Below are 22,286 nucleotides of genomic sequence, written 5' to 3'. Positions count from 1 at the left end.
ACGTGGTAAAAATTCATTCTTTGTTTCACTGGACTATACTTTCACTGAAAGTTTGCAGTCAATATGCCATCCTTGTAGGACAGTGGTTCTCAGTCTGGGGTGATTTTGCCCTCAGGAGACATTTTTGGTTTTCACAGTTTGGGGTGGGGGTGGGCTACTACTGATATTTGGTGGGGAGAGGCAAGGGATGCTGCCAAACAATCTACAAAGCACAGCCCACAACAACAAATAATTATCCAACCCAAACAGTCACCTGGTGCCAAGATTGAGAAACCCCAAGTATTATATGCTGACCCAAGGACATGACCGAATGAAATTGCAAAGAGTACTCCTACCTCCTGAATATTTCAACATGTCTAGAGCCAAATTTATGTCCCTAGTTCCCAATAAGCTTCTTTTTCTGACTTCCCTATTTCTTTGGAGGTAAAGATCACCTTTGATTTCTCATGACTGTTTTGTCTCCCAGATCCAATGAATTACCAAGCTCAGGGGATTCTTTCTTCACAGTCTTTTAAATTTGATTAATTGATTTCTTGGAGTTTTACACTTAATATATAAACCCGCTTTTTTACTGAGGTAAAATTCATATAACATAAAATTTGCCATTTTAACCCTTTTAAAATGTACAATTCAGAGGCTTTTAGTATATTCACAATATCATGCAATCGCCACCATTATCTAATTTCAGAACATTTTCATCACCCCAAAAGAAACTGTACCTATTAAGCAGTCACTCCTCATTCCTCACTCAACCCAGCTCCTAACAATCTCTGATCAAAAGTACAACCAGACAGAAGATAATAAAGCAAGAGAGGAACTGAACAACACTATTGGACCCAATGGCCCTAACAGACATGTGCAAAACCCTCCACCCAACAATGCATAATATACATCCTGGGATTTTTTTTGTTGGAATTATTTTGGTTACTGATTCACTCTTTACTCGTTATCAGTCTATTCAGATTTTCTTTCTTCTTTAGTCCATTTTGGTCTTTGTCTCTAGGAATTTACCTGTTTCAAATAGATTATCTAATTTGTTGGCATATTAATTGTTCATGTATTTGCTCATAATTGTTTTTTCCTATAAATTCTCTGATAACATCCCCACTTTTATTTCAAATTTTAGTAATTTGAGTTTTCTTTCTTTTTTTCTTAGTCTAGGTAAAAGTTGGTCAGTTTTGCCGATCTTAAGGGATTAAGTTTTGGTTTTATTGATTCTTTTGTTTCTATTCTTTATTTATGTCCACTATAATCTTTATTATTTCCTTCCTTCTGCTAGCTTTGGGTTTTGTTTGGTCTTGTTTTTCTAGTTTCCTAGTGTGGAAAATTAGATTATTGATTTGCTCTTCTTAAAAAAATTGCAAACATTAAAACCTATAAATTTCCTTTTTAAGCACTACTTTTGCTGCATCTCAAAAGTTTTGGTATGTGTGTTTTCATTTTTATTCATCTCAAAATTTCTAATTTCTAGTGATTCAATTCTATTTTCTAATTTCACTTGTGATTTCTTTTTTGACCCATTAGTTGTTTAAGAGCATTTTGTTTAATTTTCACATATTTGTTAATTTGTCAGATTCCATCTGTTATTATTTATAATTTCATTCCATTGTGGTCAGAAAAGATACTCGATATGACTGCAGTCTTCATAAATTTAGTGAGACTTGTTTTGTTGCCTAACATATGGTCTGTCTTACAGAATGTTTCATGTGTATTTGAGAAGAATGTGTATTCTACCTTTGTGGGTGAAGGTCCTTATATGTCAGGTCTAGTTGACTTTTATTAGATGCATTCATGTTTATATTTGTAATGTCTTTTTGATGATGACCGTTTTATCATGATATAATATTGTCTCATGATAATTTTTGATTTAAAGTCTGTTTTTTCTGATATTAGTATAGCCACTGCAGCTCTCTTTTGGGTACTATTTGTTGGAATATCTTTTTTCATCCTTTCATTTTAAACCTAGTTGTCTTTGGATCTAAAGTATGTCTTTTGTAGACAGTATATAGGGTATCATATTTTAAAAATGTATATTTTGCTAATCTCTTTTAATTGGAGAGTTTAATTCATTTACACTTAATGTAATTATTGATACGGAAGGACTTAACTTCTGCTCCTTTGCTATTTGTTTCCTGTGTGTTTCAAATCCTTCATTAATGCTTTCCTTTGTGTTTAATAGACATTTCCTAATATACTATCTTGATTCCCTCCTCATTTCTTTTACTGTTTATATTTTAGTTATTCTCTTTGTGGTTGTCCTGAAGATGACATTTAACATCTTAATTTTAACAATCTAGTTCAAATTAATACCAATTTAGTTTTTTTTAAAGATTTTATTTATTTACTTCAGAGAGAGAGAGAACAAGTGAGAGAGAGAGAGAGAGCATGAGTGGGGGTGGGGGCAGAGGGAAAGGGAGAAGCAGATTCCTCACTGAGCAGGGAGCCCTGTACAGGGCTTGACCCCAGGACCCTGGAATCATGACCTGAGCCGATGGCAGACACTTAACCGACTGAGCCACCCAGGTGCCCCAATACCAATTTAGTTTTAAATGTATGCAAAAAAGTGGTTCCTATATAGCTCTGTCCCCTTATACTGTTATTGTCCCAAATTACATCTTTATACATTGTGTACCCATCACTATAGATCTACAATTATTGTTTTATGCAATTGCATTTTAATTCATATAGGAAGAAATGAAGAGTTCCAAACCAAAAATACATGAATACTGACTTTTATATTTACCTATGTAGTTAGCTTTACCAGTGTTCTCTATTTGTATGGGTTTGATTTACTGTCTGTGTCTTTTTATTTTTATTTATTTTATTTTTTTTAGAGAGAGGTGGGGGAGGGACAGAAGGAGAGGGGAAGAGAGAATCCCAAACAGGCTCCACACACAGCATGGAGCCCAATGTGAGGCTCGATTTCACAACCCTGAGATCATAACCTGAGCCTAAATCAAGAGTTAGACTCATAACTGACTGAGCCATCCAGGTGCCTCTTTAGTGTCTTTTTATTTCAGGCTGAAGGACTTCCTTTGGCATTTCTTACAGTTCAGACCTACTAGTGATGAACTCTCAGTTTTTGTTTACATGGTAATATTTTAATTTCTCCTTAATTTTTGAAGGATGGTTTTGCCAGATACAGAATTTGTGGTTGACAGATTTTTTTTTCTTTTAAGATTTTATTTATTTGAGGGGTGCCTGGGTGGCTCAGTCAGTTAAGCATCTGCCTTCAGCTTGGCTCATTGTCCCAGGGTCCTGGGATTGAGTTCTGTGTTAGGCTCCCTGCTCAGTGGGGAGTCTGCTTCTTCCTCTCCCTCCCTCCCTCCCTCCCTCCATTCATGCTCTTTCTCTCTCTCTCCTGCTCTCTCTCTCAAGTAAATAAATAAAAATCTTTAAAAAAATTTTTTTAAGTAATAAACAAAGATTTTATTTATTTGAGAGAGTGAGAGAGAGAGCACAAGCAGGGGGAGGGGCAGAGGTAGAGGGGCAAACAGACTCCACGCTGAGCAGGGAGCCCAATGTGGGGCTCAATCCCAGGACTCTGGGATCAGGACCTGAGCCAAAGGCAGCCACTTAACCGACTGAGCCACCCAGGTGCCCCTGCCTCCATAGTTTTTGATGAGAAGTCAGCTATTTGTCTTATTGAGAATTCTTTGTACATGATGATTCTTTTCTCTTGCTGCTTTTAAGAGTCTCTGTATTTGGCTTTCAGCAGTTTGATTATAATGTGTCTTGGTGTGGATCTTTTTGAGTTTATCCTAGTAGGAGTTTGTTGAGCTTGGATGTGTAGATTCATGTCTTTCATTAAATTGGAGGGGATTTTGGCCATTATTTTTTCAAATTTTCTTTATGCCCCCTTTTCCCCCTCTCCTCTCCTTCTGGCAGTCTCATTATGCATTTGGCTGTAAGCTTGATTTTGTCCCACAGGTCTGTTAGACTCTGTTCATTTTTCTTCATTCTTTTTTCTTTCTGTTACTTGGGTAGTAACTGTTATTCTTAATTGACCTATCTTCAAGTTCACTGATTCTTTCCTCTGCCTGCTGAAATCTGCCATTAAGCCCCGCACTATTGAATTTTTCATTTTACTTATTGCAGTCTCCACCTTCAGAATTTCTATTTGGTTCATTTTTCTATTTCTGTCTCTTTATTGATATTCTCTACTTTTTGAGACATTGTTCTCATTATCTCCTTTGGTTATTTAGACATGGTTTCTTGAACTTTTTAAGCATACTTAAAATAGTTTATTTAAAGTCTTGGTCTAGTGGGGTGCCTGTCTAGTTCAATCAGTAGAGCGAGTGACTCTTGATCTTGGAGTTGGGAGTTTGAGCACCACGTTGTGGGTGGAGTTCACCTAAAAAACAAACAAACAAACAAACAAACAAACAAACAAACAATGTCTTTGTTTAGTTAATCCAATGTGTGGGCTTCCTCAGGGCAGTTTTTATTAATTTGATTGTCCAATGCTCACAGAAGAACATATGGGCTATACTTACTTGTTTCTTTGCATGCCTTGTGATTTTTTTGTTGTTGAAAACTGGACATTCTGAATATTATAATTTGGCAACTCTGAAAATCAGATTTTCTCTCTTCCTCAGGGTACATTGTTGCTGCTTGTTGTAGTTATTGTTTGTTTAATGGCTTTTCTGAATTATAAATTTTGTAAAGTTTGTACTCTTTGTCATGTGCGGCCACTGAAGTCTCTTTTATATTAACTTAGTAGCCAACTAGTGATTTGACTATTTCCTCATATATCAAAAAATAAAAAAAAATAAAATAAAACAAAAGCTTCCTGCTTTTGCAGATGGGGTCTACTTATGTGTTTGGAGCATGTTTTTGTCACTCAGCCAGGCAGTTTACAGCTCTGTCTTAGCTTTCACTTCCTGCTTGAGCAGAGCCTCGTTGTCAACCAGAGGTAAAAGTTTTGGGCCTTCTCAGTTTTCTTCTGAGCATGAATCCATCCCTGGGCAGATATGCATGTGGCTTTCTAGATTCCCATGAATATGGTCAGAGCTTTTCAAAGCCTTTATTCCCTAAAACATCTCATCAGCCTTTCCTCCCTAACTTTTCAGTTTTGTTTGTTTGCACTAAGTGTCATCCTTTGCCCCATATAGCAGCAACTAATACATTTACCTTGAACTGTTTTTGACAAATGCACCCTGGGTAGTTACCTGGGTAGTGCCTGAATTAGGCACATACCCTTTGAGCCAACCCCTCAGGGAGCTAGCAGACAAGTTAAAACAACCACAATTCTTTGAGAATAAGGTGTGCTCTGCTCCCTTTGGTACTTGACACCACACTAGGAATGCGGGTTATTCTTAAGGCTGTTGCCAAACTGGGGATTGGAGGATGGTACCAGGGTAAGTTAAAGTGTCACAAAGCTCTCTTACTGAGACTCAGCTATTTTTTCTTGATTAAACATTCTCTTAGTTGCTATAAGGTTTTGATTAGATTCCAGAGTTCTGAACTGAGTTTTGGAGTACCCTATTTTTTTTAAGATTTATTTATGTACTTGGGAGAGAGAGAGAGGAGGTGCAGAGGGAAAGGGAGAGAGTGTCCCAAGCAGACTCCTCTCTGAGTGTGGACCGTGACTTGGGACATGATCCCAGACCTTGAGACCACAACCTGACCCCAAACCAAGAGTCTGACACTCAACCAACTACACCAGCCAGGCACTCCTGGAGTTCCCTATTTTTCCTGACATTTTTGCTGGCATCCTATATTTTCATTGTATCTTAAAAAGCCCTTTTCATCAACACATACCCCCCCAGTTCCGGTTCTTATCGCTGCACATCAGGAATATTTTAGGGATTTTTTTTTTTAAGTAATCTTAAGTAATCTCCACACCCAACATGGGACTTGAACTCATGACCCCAAGATGAAGAGCTGCATGCTCTACTGACTGAGCCAGCACAGCACCCTTTAGGGATTCTTAAAATGGTGCCTCTGATACACCACCACCTCCTTGATCATGTGACTAGCTGCTGAGACAGCTGCAGCTCACAGTTTCTTCTTGCCTATTAAATGGTGTCTCCAAGCTCTAGTTCCAGCATGGCTTTCCGGCTCTCTCTCACTGCTCTCCCCCCACCCCCCGCCACTCCCATGCTGTTTTGATGAATCCACACAGGTAGGCTGCTCCCAAGGGTGCAATTTGCTTTCCACTGCATACCTCCATTGATGCTGCTCTTGCACCTCCATTCATGCTCTTTGCTCCCCATCTGGATTGTCCCCTACCTTCACCTCTGCCTACTGAAACAGTATTCATATCTTAAGAATCAACTCACACGGGGCACCTGGGTGGCTCAGTTGGTTAAGCGACTGCCTTCGGCTCAGGTCATGATCTTAGGGTCCTGGGATCGGGCCCTCATTGGGTTCCCTGCTCGGCGGGAAGCCTGCTTCTCTCTCTCCCATTCCCCCTGCTTGTGTTCCCTCTCTCGCTGTCTCTCTCTGTCAAATAAATAAAATCTTTTAAAAAAAAAAGAATCAGGGCGCCTGGGTGGCTCAGATGGTTAAGCGTCTGCCTTCGGCTCAGGTCATGATCCCAGGGTCCTGGGATTGAGTCCCGCATCGGGCTCCCTGCTCCTTGGGAGCCTGCTTCTCCCTCTGCTTCTCTCTGTCTGTCTGTCTCTCTGTCTGTCTGTCTGTCATGAATAAATAAATAAAATCTTAAAAAAAAAAAGTATCAACTCACACTTCAACCTTTCTATAAAGTCATTTTTAATCACTTCAACCAAAGCTAATCTCCTTCCACTAAATTGCTATGACATTTTTGTGCCATTAATGTGATGTATGTCATATTACTGCTTACATTATTATCTATAAGCATGTTTTCATTCATTCATTCTTTCCATAAATATTTAGTAGCACCCATTGTTTGCTAGGGCTAGAGTGGAAAGACATTGTCCTTAATGATCATTAGTTAAGATATTGAACAAATAAGCACATATCTATTATAATAATTACTTAGAAAGAGAAGAAACCCAGTAGGATTCTGTGAGTGAGAATAGGATGAGTCCAAGTTTCTCAGGTTAATAGTGAGGGGAGAACATGACAGGTAGAGTGAACTACATGCCAGAGGAATCTGGAGTACTCTGTGTCCCTTACCATCTCTATAAGAGTCAGAGAAACATTTCCATTACCACAGTGCTTTATACTTCCTACACATAAAGAAAGAAATTAATGAGTCAACATTAAGAAGAAGGTAAATTTGATAAGAAAAAAAAGAACCTGGGGTGCCTGGGTGGCTCAGTCAGGTAAGCCTCTGACTCTTGGTTTCAGCTCAGGTCATGATTTCAGGGTCCTGAGATCAAGCCCCACGTAGGGCTCCCCACTCAGCGGGGAGTCCGCTTCCCCTCTCCCTCTGCCCCTCCCCCTGCTTGTGCACTTTTCTCTCTAAAATAAATAAATAAATCTTAAAAAAAAACCCAATGATAAAAAGGGGGAAGAATAAGTGAACAGTCAGAAAATAAGATCCTTTAGTTTCCTTTCTATTTCAATAAAATAATGGCAGTAGCAGCAGCAGCTAACATTTATTGAATGCTTACTCTGGACTAGAACTGTGCTAAAAGCTTTATATGTGTCATTTTATATAATTCCTAAATTGTATTGTGTCTGCCCTTTCTTTTCTGCAGTGTCTTGACTCAGTGTCAGGATGTAGAGCTCTCCTTCCTACAGCAACCAGAGGGATCCAGTCTCTTCAGTGGTACAAAGAGGGGAACACTGTTTCTCACTTCATACCGGGTAATTCTACTTTGATCGGATTAACTGCACATTTGTTTTCCTTAAAATGGAGAGAGGTTAGACATTGACTTTCAAAGTGTTTTAAAACATTCACACTTTTATGATTTTCCATGTTGAGGAATATGGAAGAAAATGGGTGATGTTTCTCAATTAGGCCAGGATGTCAAAGCAGCCTTGACCTTAGAATTGCTCTGCTATGTCTCAATCCGTGGACAAACTGCATTCCTTCTCTGAAATTCCTTTCCTCTCCTAGGTGATCTTCGTGACCTCACACACAGTCAATGACTCCATGTTTTCTTTTATGATGCCATTTCATCTGATGAGTAACTGCACCATCGAACAACCAGTCTTTACCTCCAACTTCATTAAAGGAATCATTCAGGCAGCTCCAGATGGTAAGTGTTCCCCCTCAGAAGTGTTTTTTTTTCTCAAAAGCTTCCAGAAGGTTTAAGATTCAGACTTGGCTTATACAGGAATTTAAAGAAAACTGCCCTGCTCCTTTGGGTAGTGCTTCTGTCTCTGTCTGGGGCAGTCCTCTCTGGCCGGCGGTGCCAGCATCTTAGTGAGTGTGTGCCATTTCTTCCCCCAGGTGGCTGGGAAGGACAGGCTACTTTTAAATTAGCCTTCAGAAAAGGAGGTGCCATCGAATTTGCCCAGTTGATGATGAAAGCTGCCTCTGCTGGTGAGCAATGCTAATAAAGATACTAAACGCTTTGGGGTTTTGAGGCCTGTGGAATTGAACTAGGACTATCACCTACCGGGTCAAGACTTTGGCCTCTGTGGTCAGGCAGTTGGTAGCTGCCCATTTATTCAACATGCATTTCCTGAGCCTCCCTACTATGGGACACGTACCATAATACATGCTGGGAGCAAGATTATTCAGTCCCTCCTTGTCTCAAAGGAGTTTGCAATCTACCAGGAGCTTATACTCAGACACCTGAATGACTAATTTTACCTGATAATCTTTTGTCCATTTAAATGCTGGTCTTATATCATTGAGTAGTCTCATTTTCAGGTCAGGGAGCCCCAGGTGCCTGAGCTCTTTTACCTCTGTCATGCCTTTTTGTCTTTTCTCCTCTCTGGCTTTTCCTTTGCTTCTCTTAGGTTTAGTTCCCATCTTCCATGAGAAGAGGGAAGAGGTGTTGTCAAGCATACAGCACTGATCTAACGTATACACCAGATAACTTGTTCAGATTTTGAATACAAGTAATCTTTTTATGGGGCACCTGGCTGGCTCAGTCGGTAGAGCATGTGACTCTTGATTTAGGAGTTGTGAGTTCAAGTCCCATGTTGGGCATAGAGCCTACTAAAAAAGATAAATAAATCCCTTAATGATATATTTTTATTTAATCTAGCCTCATTTCATATCCCTACTCTCTCCCCTTTTGTACTCCAATCTAACTAGACTTCTTTGTGCCTTGTTCTCTCATCTCTGAGCCTTCATGCTATTTGTTCTTTATGGGTAATTTTTTAAATTAATTAATTAACTAATTAATTTATTTATGTTTTTAAAATAAACTCTATACCCAATATGGGGCTTGAACTCATGACCCCAGGATCAAGAGTCACATGCTCTACTGACTGAGCCCACCAGGTGCCCTGAAATTTGCTCTATCTGGAATGTTCTTTCTCCTTCTCCCTTGCCTCCACCCCCAACTCCAAACTAGCTGAGATGAACGTAATCTAATTGAGATGGACATATGCAAATATGCCATAATAGAGACATGGACAAAGTGCTGGGGACACAGAAGGATGGAATGATTTTTCTAGCTCAGAAGACTGACTAAATCATGATGCTATAAACCATGGTTAAGAATACAAGAGACAGTCCAAGTTGGAGAGGAAATGAGTTCAATTTTAGATATAATAATACTAACATTTAATGAATGCTTACCATATAGTGGGCAGTGTTCCAAGCCCTTTACATGTGTCAATATTTGTAACCCTCACAAAAACTTATGATGTAGCTACAATCATCATCCCCAGTTGATAACAGGGGAAACTGAGGCAGTGATGGTTATACAGTTTCCCAAGGCTGTCCAGGTAGACAGTGATGGAGCTAGAATCTGAACCCTAAACCTCTTCTTGCTCTTTTTTTTGGAACTTTTTATTTTGAAAAATAATCATATCTATGGAAAAGTTGCAAGAATATTACAACAAACTCTTATGGACCATTTGTCTAGATTCACCCATTATCAACATTTTCCCACATTTGCTTTATCTATTCTTTTTTTGCTTTTTTTTAATTAAGATTTTATTTATTTATTTGACAGAGAGACACAGCCAGAGAGGGAACACAAGCAGGGGGAGTGGGAGAGGGAGAAGCAGGTTTCCTGTGGAGGAGGGAGCCCGATGCGGGGCTCGATCCCAGGACCCTGGGATCATGACCTGAGCTGAAGGCATACGCTTAATGACTGAGCCACTCAGGCGCCCCTTTGCTTTGTTTTTATTGAACTATTTTGGAGTAAGTCACAAAGATCATTTCCTTCATTCCTAAGTATTTAGGAGCAAGAGTATTCTCTTATCTACCCTCAGTCTACTTATCAAATTCAGAAAATTTAACATAGAAACAAAGCTATTATTTAATATATGGTTTATATTCAAATTCAAATGATTAAGCCATTACTGTTCCTAATTCTAATAGCACACTTTTTTTTTTTCCCAATAAGGATCTAATCCCAGATTACACATTGAATTTAGTTGTCCTAGGTCTTTGGTCTCCTTTAATATGGACTCAGCCTTTCTTTGTCTTTCTTGACACTCACATTTTAAAGAGAATACAAGCTTATTGTTTTGTAGAATGTCCCTTTATTTGGGTTTGTCTGTTTCCTCATGCTCAGATGCAGGTCATGCATTTTGGCAGGAATACTGTATAAGTGATGTATTCTTTTGATCCTATACTCGTAATTCCTGCATCTTATTAAATGTGAGGTACGTCGGAATGCTAGTGGCCAGTGGATGTGCAGCTCACAGCTCCCAAAGATGAACTATATCTAGAGACTTAAGGATGGTATTCCAAGGGTCCTCAACATCTCAGGGATGGGTAGGGAGGGGTGACGGTAATGAAGATTGCAAAGGGGCTGACTGAGGTAGGAGGAGAATTGAGTGAGTTTATTATCCCAGAGGTTAAGGAAGGAAAGTTTCAAGCATTACTGAGTGGCCATCTGTCAACTGCTACAGAGATGTTTGATAAAATTAAGACTGAAAAATGTGCATTGCATGTGGAAATTTGAGTTTGTTGGTGGTCTTAACAAGAGAGAAATGTGGGGCGCCTGGGTGGCTCATTTGGTTAAGCGACTGCCTTCGGCTCAGGTCATGATCCCAGGGTCCTGGGATCGAGGCCCGCATCGGGCTCCCTGCTCGGTGGGAAGCCTGCTTCTCCCTCTCCCACTCCCCCTGCTTGTGTTTCCTCTCTCTCTGTCTCTCTCTCTCTCTCTGTCAATTAAATAAATAAAATCTTTAAAAAAAAACAAAAAACAAGAGAGAAATGCTAAAGAAGACAGGTGACACTATCACCACTGCTATTCAACATAGTATTAGAAGTCCTAGCCACAGCAATCAGACAACAAAAAGAAATCAAAGGCATCCAAATAGGCAAAGAGGAAGTCAAACTCTCACTCTTTGCAGATGATATGATACTGTATGTGGAAAACCCAAAATACTCCACCCCAAAACTGCTAGAACTCATACAGGAATTCAGTAAAGTAGCAGGATATAAAATCAATGCACAGAAATCAGTGGCATTCCTATACACCAACAACAAGACAGAAGAGAGACAAATCAAGGAGTCGATCCCATTTACAATTGCACCCAAAATTATAAGATACCTAGGAATAAATTTAACCAAAGAGGCAAAGGATCTGTACTCAGAAAACTATAAAATACTCATGAAAGAAATTGAAGAAGACACAAAGAAATGGAAAAACGTTCCATGCTCATGGATTGGAAGAACAAACATTGTGAAGATGTCAATGCTACCTAGAGCAATCTACACATTCAATGCAATTCCCATCAAAATACCATCCACTTTTTTCAAAGAAATGGAACAAATAATCCTAAAATTTGTATGGAAACAGAAGAGATCCCGAATAGCCAGAGGAATATTGAAAAAGAAAAGCAAAGCTGGCGGCATCACAATTCCGGACTCCCAGCTCTATCACAAATCTGTCATCATCAAGACAGTATGGTACTGGCACAAAAACAGACACATAGATCAATGGAACAGAACAGAGAACCCAGAAATGGACCCTCAACTCTATGGTCAACTCATCTTTGACAAAGCAGGAAAGAAGGTCCAATGGAATAAAGACAGTCTCTTCAACAAATGGTGTTGGGAAAATTGGACAGCCACATGCAGAAGAATGAAACTGGACCATTTCCTTACACCACACACCAAAATAGACTCCAAATGGTTGAAAGACCTAAATGTGAGACAGGAGTCCATCAAAATCCTAAAGGAGAACACAGGTAGCAAACTCTTCAACCTCAGCCGCAGCAACTTCTTCCTAGAAACATCACCAAAGGCAAGGGAAGCAAGGGCAAAAATGAACTATTGGGATTTCATCAAGATAAAAAGCTTTTGCACAGCAAAAGAAACAGTCCACAAAACCAAAAGACAACCGACAGAATGGGAGAAAATATTTGCAAATGACATATCAGATAAAGGGCTAGTATCCAAAATCTATAAAGAGCTTATCAAACTCAACACCCAAAGAACAAATAATCCAATCAAGAAATAGGCAGAAGACATGAACAGACATTTTTCCAAAGAAGACATCCAAATGGCCAACAGATACATGAAAAAGTGGTCAACATCACTTGGCATCAGGGAAATCCAAATCAAAACCTCAACGAGATACCACCTCACACCAGTCAGAATGGCTAGAATTAACAAGTCAGGAAACGACAGATGTTGGCGGGGATGCGGAGAAAGGGGAACCCTCCTACACTGTTGGTGGGAATGCAAGCTGGTGCAACCACTCTGGAAAACAGTATGGAGGTTCCTCAAATAGTTGAAAATAGAGCTACCATATGATCCAGCAATTGCACTACTGGGTATTTCCCCCAAAGATACAAATGTAGGGATCCAGAGGGGTACGTGCACCCCGATGTTTATAGCAGCAATGTCCACGATAGCCAAACTGTGGAAAGAGCCAAGATGTCCATCGACAGATGAATGGATAAAGAAGATGTGGTATATATACACAATGGAATATTATGCAGCCATAAAAAGGAATGAGATCTTGCCATTTGCAACGACGTGGATGGAACTGGAGGGTGTTATGCTGAGTGAAATAAGTCAATCAGAGAAAGACATGTATCATATGACCTTGCTGATATGAGGAATTTTTAACCTCAGGAAAGAAACTGAGGGTTGCTGGAGTGGTGGGGGGTGGGAGGGATGGGGTGGCTGGGTGATAGACATTGGGGAGGGTATGTGCTATGGTAAGCGCTGTGAATCGTGCAAGACTGTTGAATCACAGATCTGTACTTCTAAAACAAATAATGCAATATATGTTAAGAAAAAAAAAGAAGAAGATAGCAGGAGGGGAAGAATGAAGGGGAGTAAGTCGGAGGGGGAGACCAACCATGAGAGACGATGGACTCTGAAAAACAAACTGAGGTTTCTAGTCAGGAGGGGGGTGGGGGGATGGGTTAGCCTGGTGATGGGTATTAAAGAGGGCACATTCTGCGTGGAGCACTGGGTGTTATGCACAAACAATGAATCATGGAACACTACATCAAAAACTAATGATGTAATGTGTGGTGATTAACATAACAATAAAAAAATAAAAAAAATCAAGCCAAAAAAAAAAACGAAGACAGGTGGCAGAAAAGCCATATATAGGAAACTGAGGAGTAAGAAATTTTTTTACTGTTACCTTTAAGATACAGTGCAAAGATATAAAGGCCAAGGAGTTCACACACTGTACCCAACCAACAGCTCATCGTTGTCCAAAGGGCAGACAGCATCTGGAAGCCTGACATTGGATAACAAGGTGTCCTGGCAGACAGAGCATAGCCATGTGGGACCCAGAGTCAGGGGACACTTGGAAGTCCAGCTCCTCTTTGCTACAGATGTCTGCAGAACTCAGAATAATTGCATACTGGGTCTTGAGTTTACTCTTATTTTTGGCCTTACAGTACTGAGAGGGTCTTATTTTTAGGATTATGGACTAAGAATCAGGCAACGTGTGGGGATCCTCTTTGTGCTCTCATTAAGATCTGTTCCTTGGCCTGCAAAGCTACAGAGTCCCAGCAGTTACATAGCTACTTGGGAAGAGTTTAGGCAACTTATGTGAACTTGGCCCAATGTCTGGACCTACTGTGGGTCTGATTATATCATGGCTTAAGTGTGGGAGCCTACCCCCACTCCCCCAGTAAGAGTCAGAGCTTGTGAAATGGGCTTCCTTGAGGCCTTTAAGTTAACTACCCATCATGCTTCATGATCTGATTCTTTGACACTTTGCAGAAGTCCCTTCCCCTCTGCAGAGCTGACTTGTTGGGGCTCTTTGGTTCTTGTTTTTACCAAATATGTATTGAGTACCTATTGTTTGCCAAACACTGTATGAGATAATTGAGAACACAGCAGTGCACAGGGCGTCATAGTCCCTACCATTGTTAAACTGACAGTCTAGTGAGAGTCAGGTAAGAAATAAGCGAACAGGGACGCCTGGGCGGCTCCGTGGGCCAAGCGGCTGCCTGCGGCTCAGGCCCCGATCCCGGCGTCCTGGGATGGAGCCCCGCGGCCGGCGCCCGGCCCCGCGGCGAGCCCGCTTCTCCCTCCCCCTCTGCCTGCCGCTCGCCCTGCTTGTGCTCGCGCGCTCTCTCTGTCAAATATGTAAATAAAATATTTTTAAAAAAGAAGAAATAAGCCAACATAAATTAATAAAATAATTACTTCTGGGAAGACTGTTAATAGGGTATTGAAAAGGAGGATAACAGGGGCAAAGAGCCCAACGTCCGGTTTACAGCGAATTCGTTGACACAGTGCTGCTACCGAAGCAGAGAAGCCCCGGACTATCCATAGCTTAGGGTGGTACGTATTACTGCTTACGGAAAGGACAACCAGCAGGGGCAAAAGGGGGCTCTGAACCACAGAGCCCTTTAGGGACCCAGGGTACCAGGGTCTCTGCCGTCTCTAAAGCATGGCTTCCACGGCCCCTCTGGATAGCCGGCAGAGAGGGAAGGAGAGGGAAGCTGGCACCAGGAAAGCCCTGGAAGCGGTGTACGTCACTTCTGGTCATATGCCATGGGCCAGAAATTAGTGTGGTGGGCTGATACCGGTTCCCAAAGACATAGCCATGTCCGAATCCTCAGAATCTGTGAATGCTGCCTTGTTTGGAAAAAGAATCTTTGCAGATGTAATTAATTTAAGGATCTTGAGATGAGGAGATTACCCTGGATCATCCAGGTGGGTCCCAAATGCCATCACAGGAGTCCTTATAAGAGAGATGCGGAGGAAGATAACAAGAAGTTCTCTCTTTCTTCTGTATCAGGTTGCCATTACATTGGTCTTTAATGGAGGTATCTTGCCAACTTGATAGAATCCTCACTTGGAAATGTTTTCTGAATATTTTTTATGGTAAGTGCTATGCTAGGCCCTGAATAAAGCACAGGCAAATAAGACACAATCTCTGCCCTCAAGAAGCATACAATTCAGGACAAGGGAGGTGTATATTTTTTCTCTTGTATCCTGGGAACATTGTTGGACACACATGTAAGATGATGGTTGATACTCTGTTAATTATTTGGTTGACAGCTACTGTACATCTGACTTAAAAGAATTAAGAAGTCCTTATTTTGCCAAACTTGTCTTCTCAGCTGCCAGAGGAGTTCCACTTGGAAGTGTAAATTACTGGTTCAGCACTCCAGGACTGTACGTATTTACTGGGCAGGGGGGCATGATGTGCTCCCAACAGATGCCTTGTCCAGGTAAGGAATGGCAGGGAAGTTTTCCTTGGGAGGTGGAAAAGTATGCCAGGGGCTCAAAGATCCACTCATTATTAATTTGCCTCCAACTCTGCTACAGGAGAAATAGGAGAAGTTAAGGGAATTGGAAAATAGTTGAGTCCATGACTTCATTTCTAGACTGAAGCCCAGTGGCAGGTCAGCAAGTGACTGGGCTTCAGTTTCAGGCTTACTTTTAATTGTAATGTACACATATGGAGCATACCTGGGAAACTCCTGTTAGCGGGAACAGTCACTTCCTGCCTAGAGCCTGAGCAGAAAAAGTGTGCTCTTCCCCACCTCCCCCTTCCCACTTCACACAAGTATAGCCATCCTGCTTGTGCCATGCCCTTCACCCTCACTGAGGACTCCAGCTTTATGCCCTGTGCCCTTTAATAGTTGTGCCTGTCCACAGTGATTCTCAAACGTGGTCCGCAGCCTATAGGTGGGCCACAGAGGGTCTCCTAACAGGCTGTCAACAGGCCCCAAAATGTAGCCGTTTCTTGAGTTCTCCTTGGAACATGACATACATGTCTACCAGCTTTTAGTTTTGTACACAACTGATGTCACAAAATTACATCTTTATAGTTGTGTACCTAAAAATATAATCTAATAATTCTTTTAAACGCATTCATCTCTTAGAGGTGCCTGGGTGGCTCAGCTGGTTAAGCCTCTGACTCTTGGTTTCAGCTCAGGTTGTGATCTCAGGGTCGTGAGATCGAGCCCTGTGTCAGGCTCTGTGCTCAGTCAGGCTTGAGATTCTTTCCCCCTCCTCCTCTCTCCCCCTCTGCTCCTTCTCCCACTTTCATGCGCTCTCTCTCTCTCTCTCTTTAATAAATAAATAAAAATCTTTAAAATAAATAAATAAATGCATTAGTCTCTTAAATTATGTAGAAAACAAAAAAAAATGGAATTACAAGCCATTGTAGAAAAATACTAGCTTTTGTAATTGTCCAGTGATTCACCTTTACTGAGATCTTTATTTCTATAAAGATGGCTTTCAATTATTGTCTGTTGTCCTTTCACTTCACCCTGCAGGACTACCTTAAGCACTTCTTGCCCTGCAAGAATGAACTCCTTCAGCTTTCGTTTATCTGGGAACATCTTCATTTCTCCCTCACTCTTGAAGGAGTTTGGCCAAATAGAGGATTCTTGTTTGACAGTTTATTTCTGGCCTCTCAAGCTTCTGATGAGAAATCTGCTAATTATCTTATTGAGGATCCCTTGTATGTGACGATTCACTTCTCTCTTGTTGCTTTCAAGATTCTCCCTTTGTCTCTGTCTTTTGAAAGTTTAATTAGAATGTATCTCAGCTTGTGTTTCTTTAAGTTGATCTTACTTGAAGTTTATTGAGCTTCCTGGATGTTTATATTCATGTTTTCATCAAATGTGGGAAGTTTACAGTCATTATTTCTTCAAATATTTGCTCTGTCCCTTTTTCTCCTCCTCCTGGGACTTCCACGGTATGTATGTTGATCTGCTCAGTGGTGTTCCACAGGTCCCTCTGTTCACTGTTCTTCAGTGTTTGGTTGGGTTGTTTTTTTTTTTTTTTTCCTATTCCTCAACCTCTACTCTTTCCATTGTCTTATCTTCAAGTTAACCAATTCATTCTTCTGCCTACTCAAATCTGAATTGAATCCCTCTAGTGAATTTTTCATTTCAGTTACTGTACTATTCAGCTCCAGAATTTCTTTTTGGTTTCTTGTAAAGTTTTCCACCTCTACTGATATTTGTGTTTGAAGCGTACATCATTTTCTTGACTTCCTCCACATTTTCCTTTAGTTCTTTGAGAATCTTTAAGACAATTCTTTTAAAGTTTTTTCTAGTTAGCTGAAACATAAATATGTATTACAGCAAAATAACTTGACAGTTGTCCATTCATTGACTCAGTTAAACCACTTTGGAAATGTAGCCAAGAAAATAAATAAAGCCCAGGTTTATTGCAATGTGAATTAGAAAGTTGGAAACAGGGGTGCCTGGGTGGTGCAGTTAAGTGTCAGACTCTTGGTTTTGGTTTAGGTGGTGATCTCAGGGTCCTGAGATCGGGTCCCGCCTCGTCTTCAAGCTCAGTGTGGAGTCTGCTTAAGACTTTCTCCCTCTCCCTCTGCCCCTCCCCCCTCCCATGCTTAAGCTCGAGCGTGCTCTCTCTCAAATAAATAAATAAATAAAATCTAAAAAAAAGAAAGTTGGAAACAACATGCTCTCCTACAGCAGGGAAATTAAGTAGCACCTATCCATGTGATAAAATATTGTCCAGCTTTTAATGTATGAAATATGTTAATAATATAAAGAAATTTTTTATAATGTCAAGTAAAAAGAGCCAGATAAAAAAATGTGTGGGTGTTATGATTGTGATTATTTAAAAATATTAACAGAGATCCTACAAAGAAATCACCAAAATATTCAGTTTTTGAGAGTCTTTGAGAGTGGAATTATAGATGACTTTTAAAGTTCATCTTTTCTCTATTTTCCAAATGCATATTCCTCACTGAGCATGTATAACTTTCTTCATACTCAAACAAAATTTATTAAGTAAATTATATATATGAGCACAACTATAAGTAATATAGAGATATAACCGTAGGGTTATTTTCATGTTAATTTGAACCCCTCCACAACAGGAAATGATAAAGCCTTCATCTGGTGGTGGCTGAAGGATCTGGTTTTAGCATTATTCTGCCTGAATTCTCTTCCTGTGTCAGTTTTCTTCTTCCTCCTTCTTACCTACTCCGTGTCCACTCTAAAAAATGAGTAACTGATTTTTTTTTCCTTCTCAGCATACCCATTTGTTGTCTATGGACCCCCACAGGCAGGATACAGAACCCCACAAGTGGGATACGGACACCTGCAGGCGGGATATGGCCCCTCGCCAGGGGTGTATGGAACCCCACAGGTGGGATACAGACCCCCACAAGCAGGATATGGGTCCCCACCTGTGGGATACAGACCCCCACCTGGGGTATGTGGAACCCCCCCTGCAGGATACGGACCCCTACCAGCTGGAAATGAAGCTTCACCGGCTGCAAATGAAGCCCCTCCTCCAGGATATGAAGTTCCACCTGCTGGAAATGGAGCTGGGTCTAGCAGATTTATGGCAGCCCAGCCTGCTGGACATGAGCCTTCTCTTCCCCCTGCTTCATCTTCCGAGGCCCAGCCACCATCTTTCAGGAAATAACCCTTGAAGACTCACCAAGCAAAGTGGCACTCAAGAACCAAGGTCAGGACAAGAAGGCGGACTCAGGTATGTGATTAAAGGCATGTCTGAGGTAGTGTGGCACCCTGAGGGAGGGCAGTCTTAGGGGGAGGATAAAGCTTTACTTCCATGCCTAGACTTTAGAAGCTGAGTCAACTCTTGATTAGATGGGCCAAAGGAGAAGTAGAATTAGAGCTAATTCCCTGATAATTTGGTTGACATTGGCCTGTATTTTTTAACATACGTGAGGGTGGAAAAAGCTTCCCCGCCTTTCTTCCCTCCCCCACTCAAGAAACATTTATTATGCTGTTTGCTAAAATATGTTAGAAATATCAAGTTGAACACTTAGTTGTTTTTCACAGCATTGTTTATATTATTGAAAGGATGGGCCAACCTAAATTTCCATTAGTGAGAGAGAATTTCATAAATCATGGCATATCCACACAGTGGAATATTATGTGGCCACTGAAAATGATATCTGGATGTAGGAAAAACCTTCTTTAAGAAGATCAAAAACAAAAAAGAAGATCAAAAGCAATGAAGCAATATAGGAAAGCAGTGATAAGGTTGACTATATCAAAATTTGAAACTTCTATATGACCAAAATTAAAAGATAGGAAACAGAATAGGAGAAAGTTAATCTCCAACATGTGTTAAACAAATAATTTATAGTCAGAATATATGAAGTTCTCCTACAAGTCAATCAAAAAGAAAAAATGGACAAAAGATGTGAATTCCCAATTAACTGAGGCAATAGAGTGGCTTAGAAACATTTGAAAAGACGTTTATTCAACTTGACTAGTGTTAGGAAAACGCAACTCAACATGAGAAACAATTGTATCTCCAAAGATTTACAAATATTGAAAAGATTGAAAAACTTAAGTGTTGAGAAGGAACACATGTAGGGAAAAGGTTATTTTGTACAATATTGGTGAGAGTATAACTTGGTATTAATTTTTAGAAGGAAATTTGGCAGTTCCTTTTAAAGGTTAAAAGATACTCAAGATTTAGCAGTTTCACTTCTCAGGATTCCTGAGAAATCCTTGCACATGTGCACAAAGATGTGTGTAGGAAGATGTTATTACATTGTTTCTAACATCACAGAATTAGAAATAACCTATGTGTTCACTAATAGTAAATATTTACATAAACTATGGTACATCTAAGCTACATGTGCAAAATTTTCTGTCTTAATGTTAAATGAGAAAGGCAAGTTGTAGGGATTATATACTATGGTGAATTTCAATCCCATGAGACCGAATGCCCCCATAACAAATAATTTGTAATGTCTCCTTTAGATCATTGGAATGAAATTTGTAGACCACTGTGTATGATTCCACACCATTTCAAACAAAATCAATATATAATACCATAAATGTGATGTAAAGAAATAATAGAAAACTAGTTTGAACTAAAATTTTAAGTATTTTAATATATAAATGCTCAAATTCCACCATACTAGAAGACAACAAAGTAATCACTTGCTCACCCCCCATACATAGATTCACCAAATTTGTAAACACTAGGAAAGCCAACTGATCCATGTATGTTGTATTAGTAACTTGAATACCATGCTGGCAATGCCATTGGCAATGTCATTTTCCAAAATGAACAATTCTTGACAAATTTCCAAATAAAAGAGTTTAGTTTCCCTTGATTTACGCAGTGGTTGAATTCCTGAAGAGTTCTGTGTGTATTAAAATCATTTAAAACAGGGTTAGGCTCTAGGCTTAAGTGATCACAAGCACATGTTTCACCTTTATCAATGGCCAGAGATTCATTTGAAAGTCATGAGGGGATATAGGACAATTGTTTGTTGTGAGGAACTGCCCTGTACTTTTCAGGATATCTAGTATCCTTGACCCTTCACCTATCAAATACCAACAGTGGCCTCTAACTGTGATAACCAGAAACACCACCACTTACTTCATAATTGCCCCCTGGGGGTCAATGCCTTCCCTGCTGAGAACTATTGTTCTAGACTATTCTAGACTATTCCAAGGTTTTCAGCCTCTTAAAAGCTCACTGTTCCCCCTACCTTGACCAACATCCTGATTTAATTGGCCTTTTCTTGCTTTCTTTCAGGCTCATCAGGCCACCTAAAAGTGAGGTCTTAAAAATATTATATCAAGTATTTTTAGATATATAGCAGAAGGGTTTCAGAAGCTGTAGTGCACAGCATTACCAGGCCCAGAAGACATTTAAATCATATGTTTTTTTCTATGTATATATATATATTTTTTTTATTTTTTATTTTTTTTTAAGATTTTATTTATTTATTTGACAGAGAGAGACACAGTGAGAGAGGGAACACAAGCAGGGGGAGTGGGAGGAGAAGCAGGCTTCCCGCGGAGCAGGGAGCCCGATGCGGGGCTCGATCCAAAGACCCCGGGATCATGACCTGAGCCGAAGGCAGACGCCTAACGACTGAGCCACCCAGGCGCCCCTATATATATATTTTTTAATTTTATTTATTTATTTGACGGAGAGAGACACAAGGAGAGAGGAACACAAGCAGGTAGAGGGAGAGGGAGAAGCAGGCTTCCCGTGGAGCAGGGAGCCCGATGTGGGGCTCGATCCCAGGACCCTGGGACCATGACCTGAGCCGAAAGCAGATGCTTAACGACTGAGCCACCCAGGCGCCCCTCTATGTATATTTTGTATGTAGCTGAAAACATGCTATACATACAGTGTTTCACCTGACACTTTACATTTTCATAGGGTTTTTTTATAATAGCTTTGAGGTATAATTGATACATTAAAAAGTGCATATATTTAATGTATTTTTTTAAAAGATTTTATTTATTTATTTGACAGAGAAAGAGCACAGTAGGGGAAGCAGCAGGCAGAGGGAGAGGTAGAAGCAGGCTCCCCGCTGAGCAGGCAGCCCTACATGGGGCTTGACCCCAGGACCTGGGGATCATGACCTGAGCCAAAGGCAGCCACTTAATGACTGAGCCACCCAGGCGCTCCTTAATGTATAGTTTGATGAGTTTCATAGGCTTTTAAGAATTCTTCATAAACATTGTTAGTGTTTACATGATATTCTGACAGGGTTGCACCATTATGTGTTTTCTCGATCTCTATTGTAAGATATTTTAGTTGTTTCCAGGTTTTTGCTATTACAGACAACAGTGTAGTTAACTTCCCTTATATAGAACTTTTTTTTTTTTCAATCTTGGATTATTTCCTTAAAAGAGGTAGGAGTTACTGATTAATCCTCATTGTAACAGTTAGGAAACCAGATGCTCCTATGTTGTCAAGACAGCCTTTCCTAAGGAAGTGGTGGATGTTAATGGGTCTTATGTGAAAAAGGGGGTTATTGAGTTATATATTTGAAAAAGCCAGGTGAACAGATTTTTTTACTTCATGATTTCTCAGCACCTTGAATATACTAATGAAC

General features: G+C 40.2%; 1 protein-coding gene across 11 annotated transcripts in view; it reads left to right on the top strand.

Annotated features, from left to right (window-relative positions):
- The window catches only part of WBP2NL (WBP2 N-terminal like), a 43,502-nt gene that overhangs the window by 6,482 nt on the left and 14,734 nt on the right, over positions 1-22,286 (top strand). For 8 of the 11 annotated variants that reach the window (XM_073882696.1, XM_073882693.1, XM_073882694.1 and 5 more), the window contains exons 2-6: positions 7,632-7,740; positions 7,994-8,135; positions 8,330-8,422; positions 15,565-15,675; positions 18,468-18,931. In XM_073882696.1, coding sequence (XP_073738797.1) covers positions 7,632-7,740; positions 7,994-8,135; positions 8,330-8,422; positions 15,565-15,675; positions 18,468-18,865 — 853 coding nt within the window. In that variant the 3' untranslated portion in view covers positions 18,866-18,931. The remainder of the gene's footprint in view (positions 1-7,631; positions 7,741-7,993; positions 8,136-8,329; positions 8,423-15,564; positions 15,676-18,467; positions 18,932-22,286) is intronic. The other 3 variants (XM_073882697.1, XM_025881742.2, XM_073882698.1) reach the window with 2 other exon arrangements.

Source organism: Callorhinus ursinus, unplaced genomic scaffold, assembly GCF_003265705.2.
Source record: "Callorhinus ursinus isolate GAN/ISIS: 27379988/994484 unplaced genomic scaffold, GSC_fseal_2.0 scaffold48, whole genome shotgun sequence".
Lineage (NCBI taxonomy): Eukaryota > Metazoa > Chordata > Mammalia > Carnivora > Otariidae > Callorhinus > Callorhinus ursinus.
This window is presented reverse-complemented; position numbering and strand designations above follow the sequence as displayed.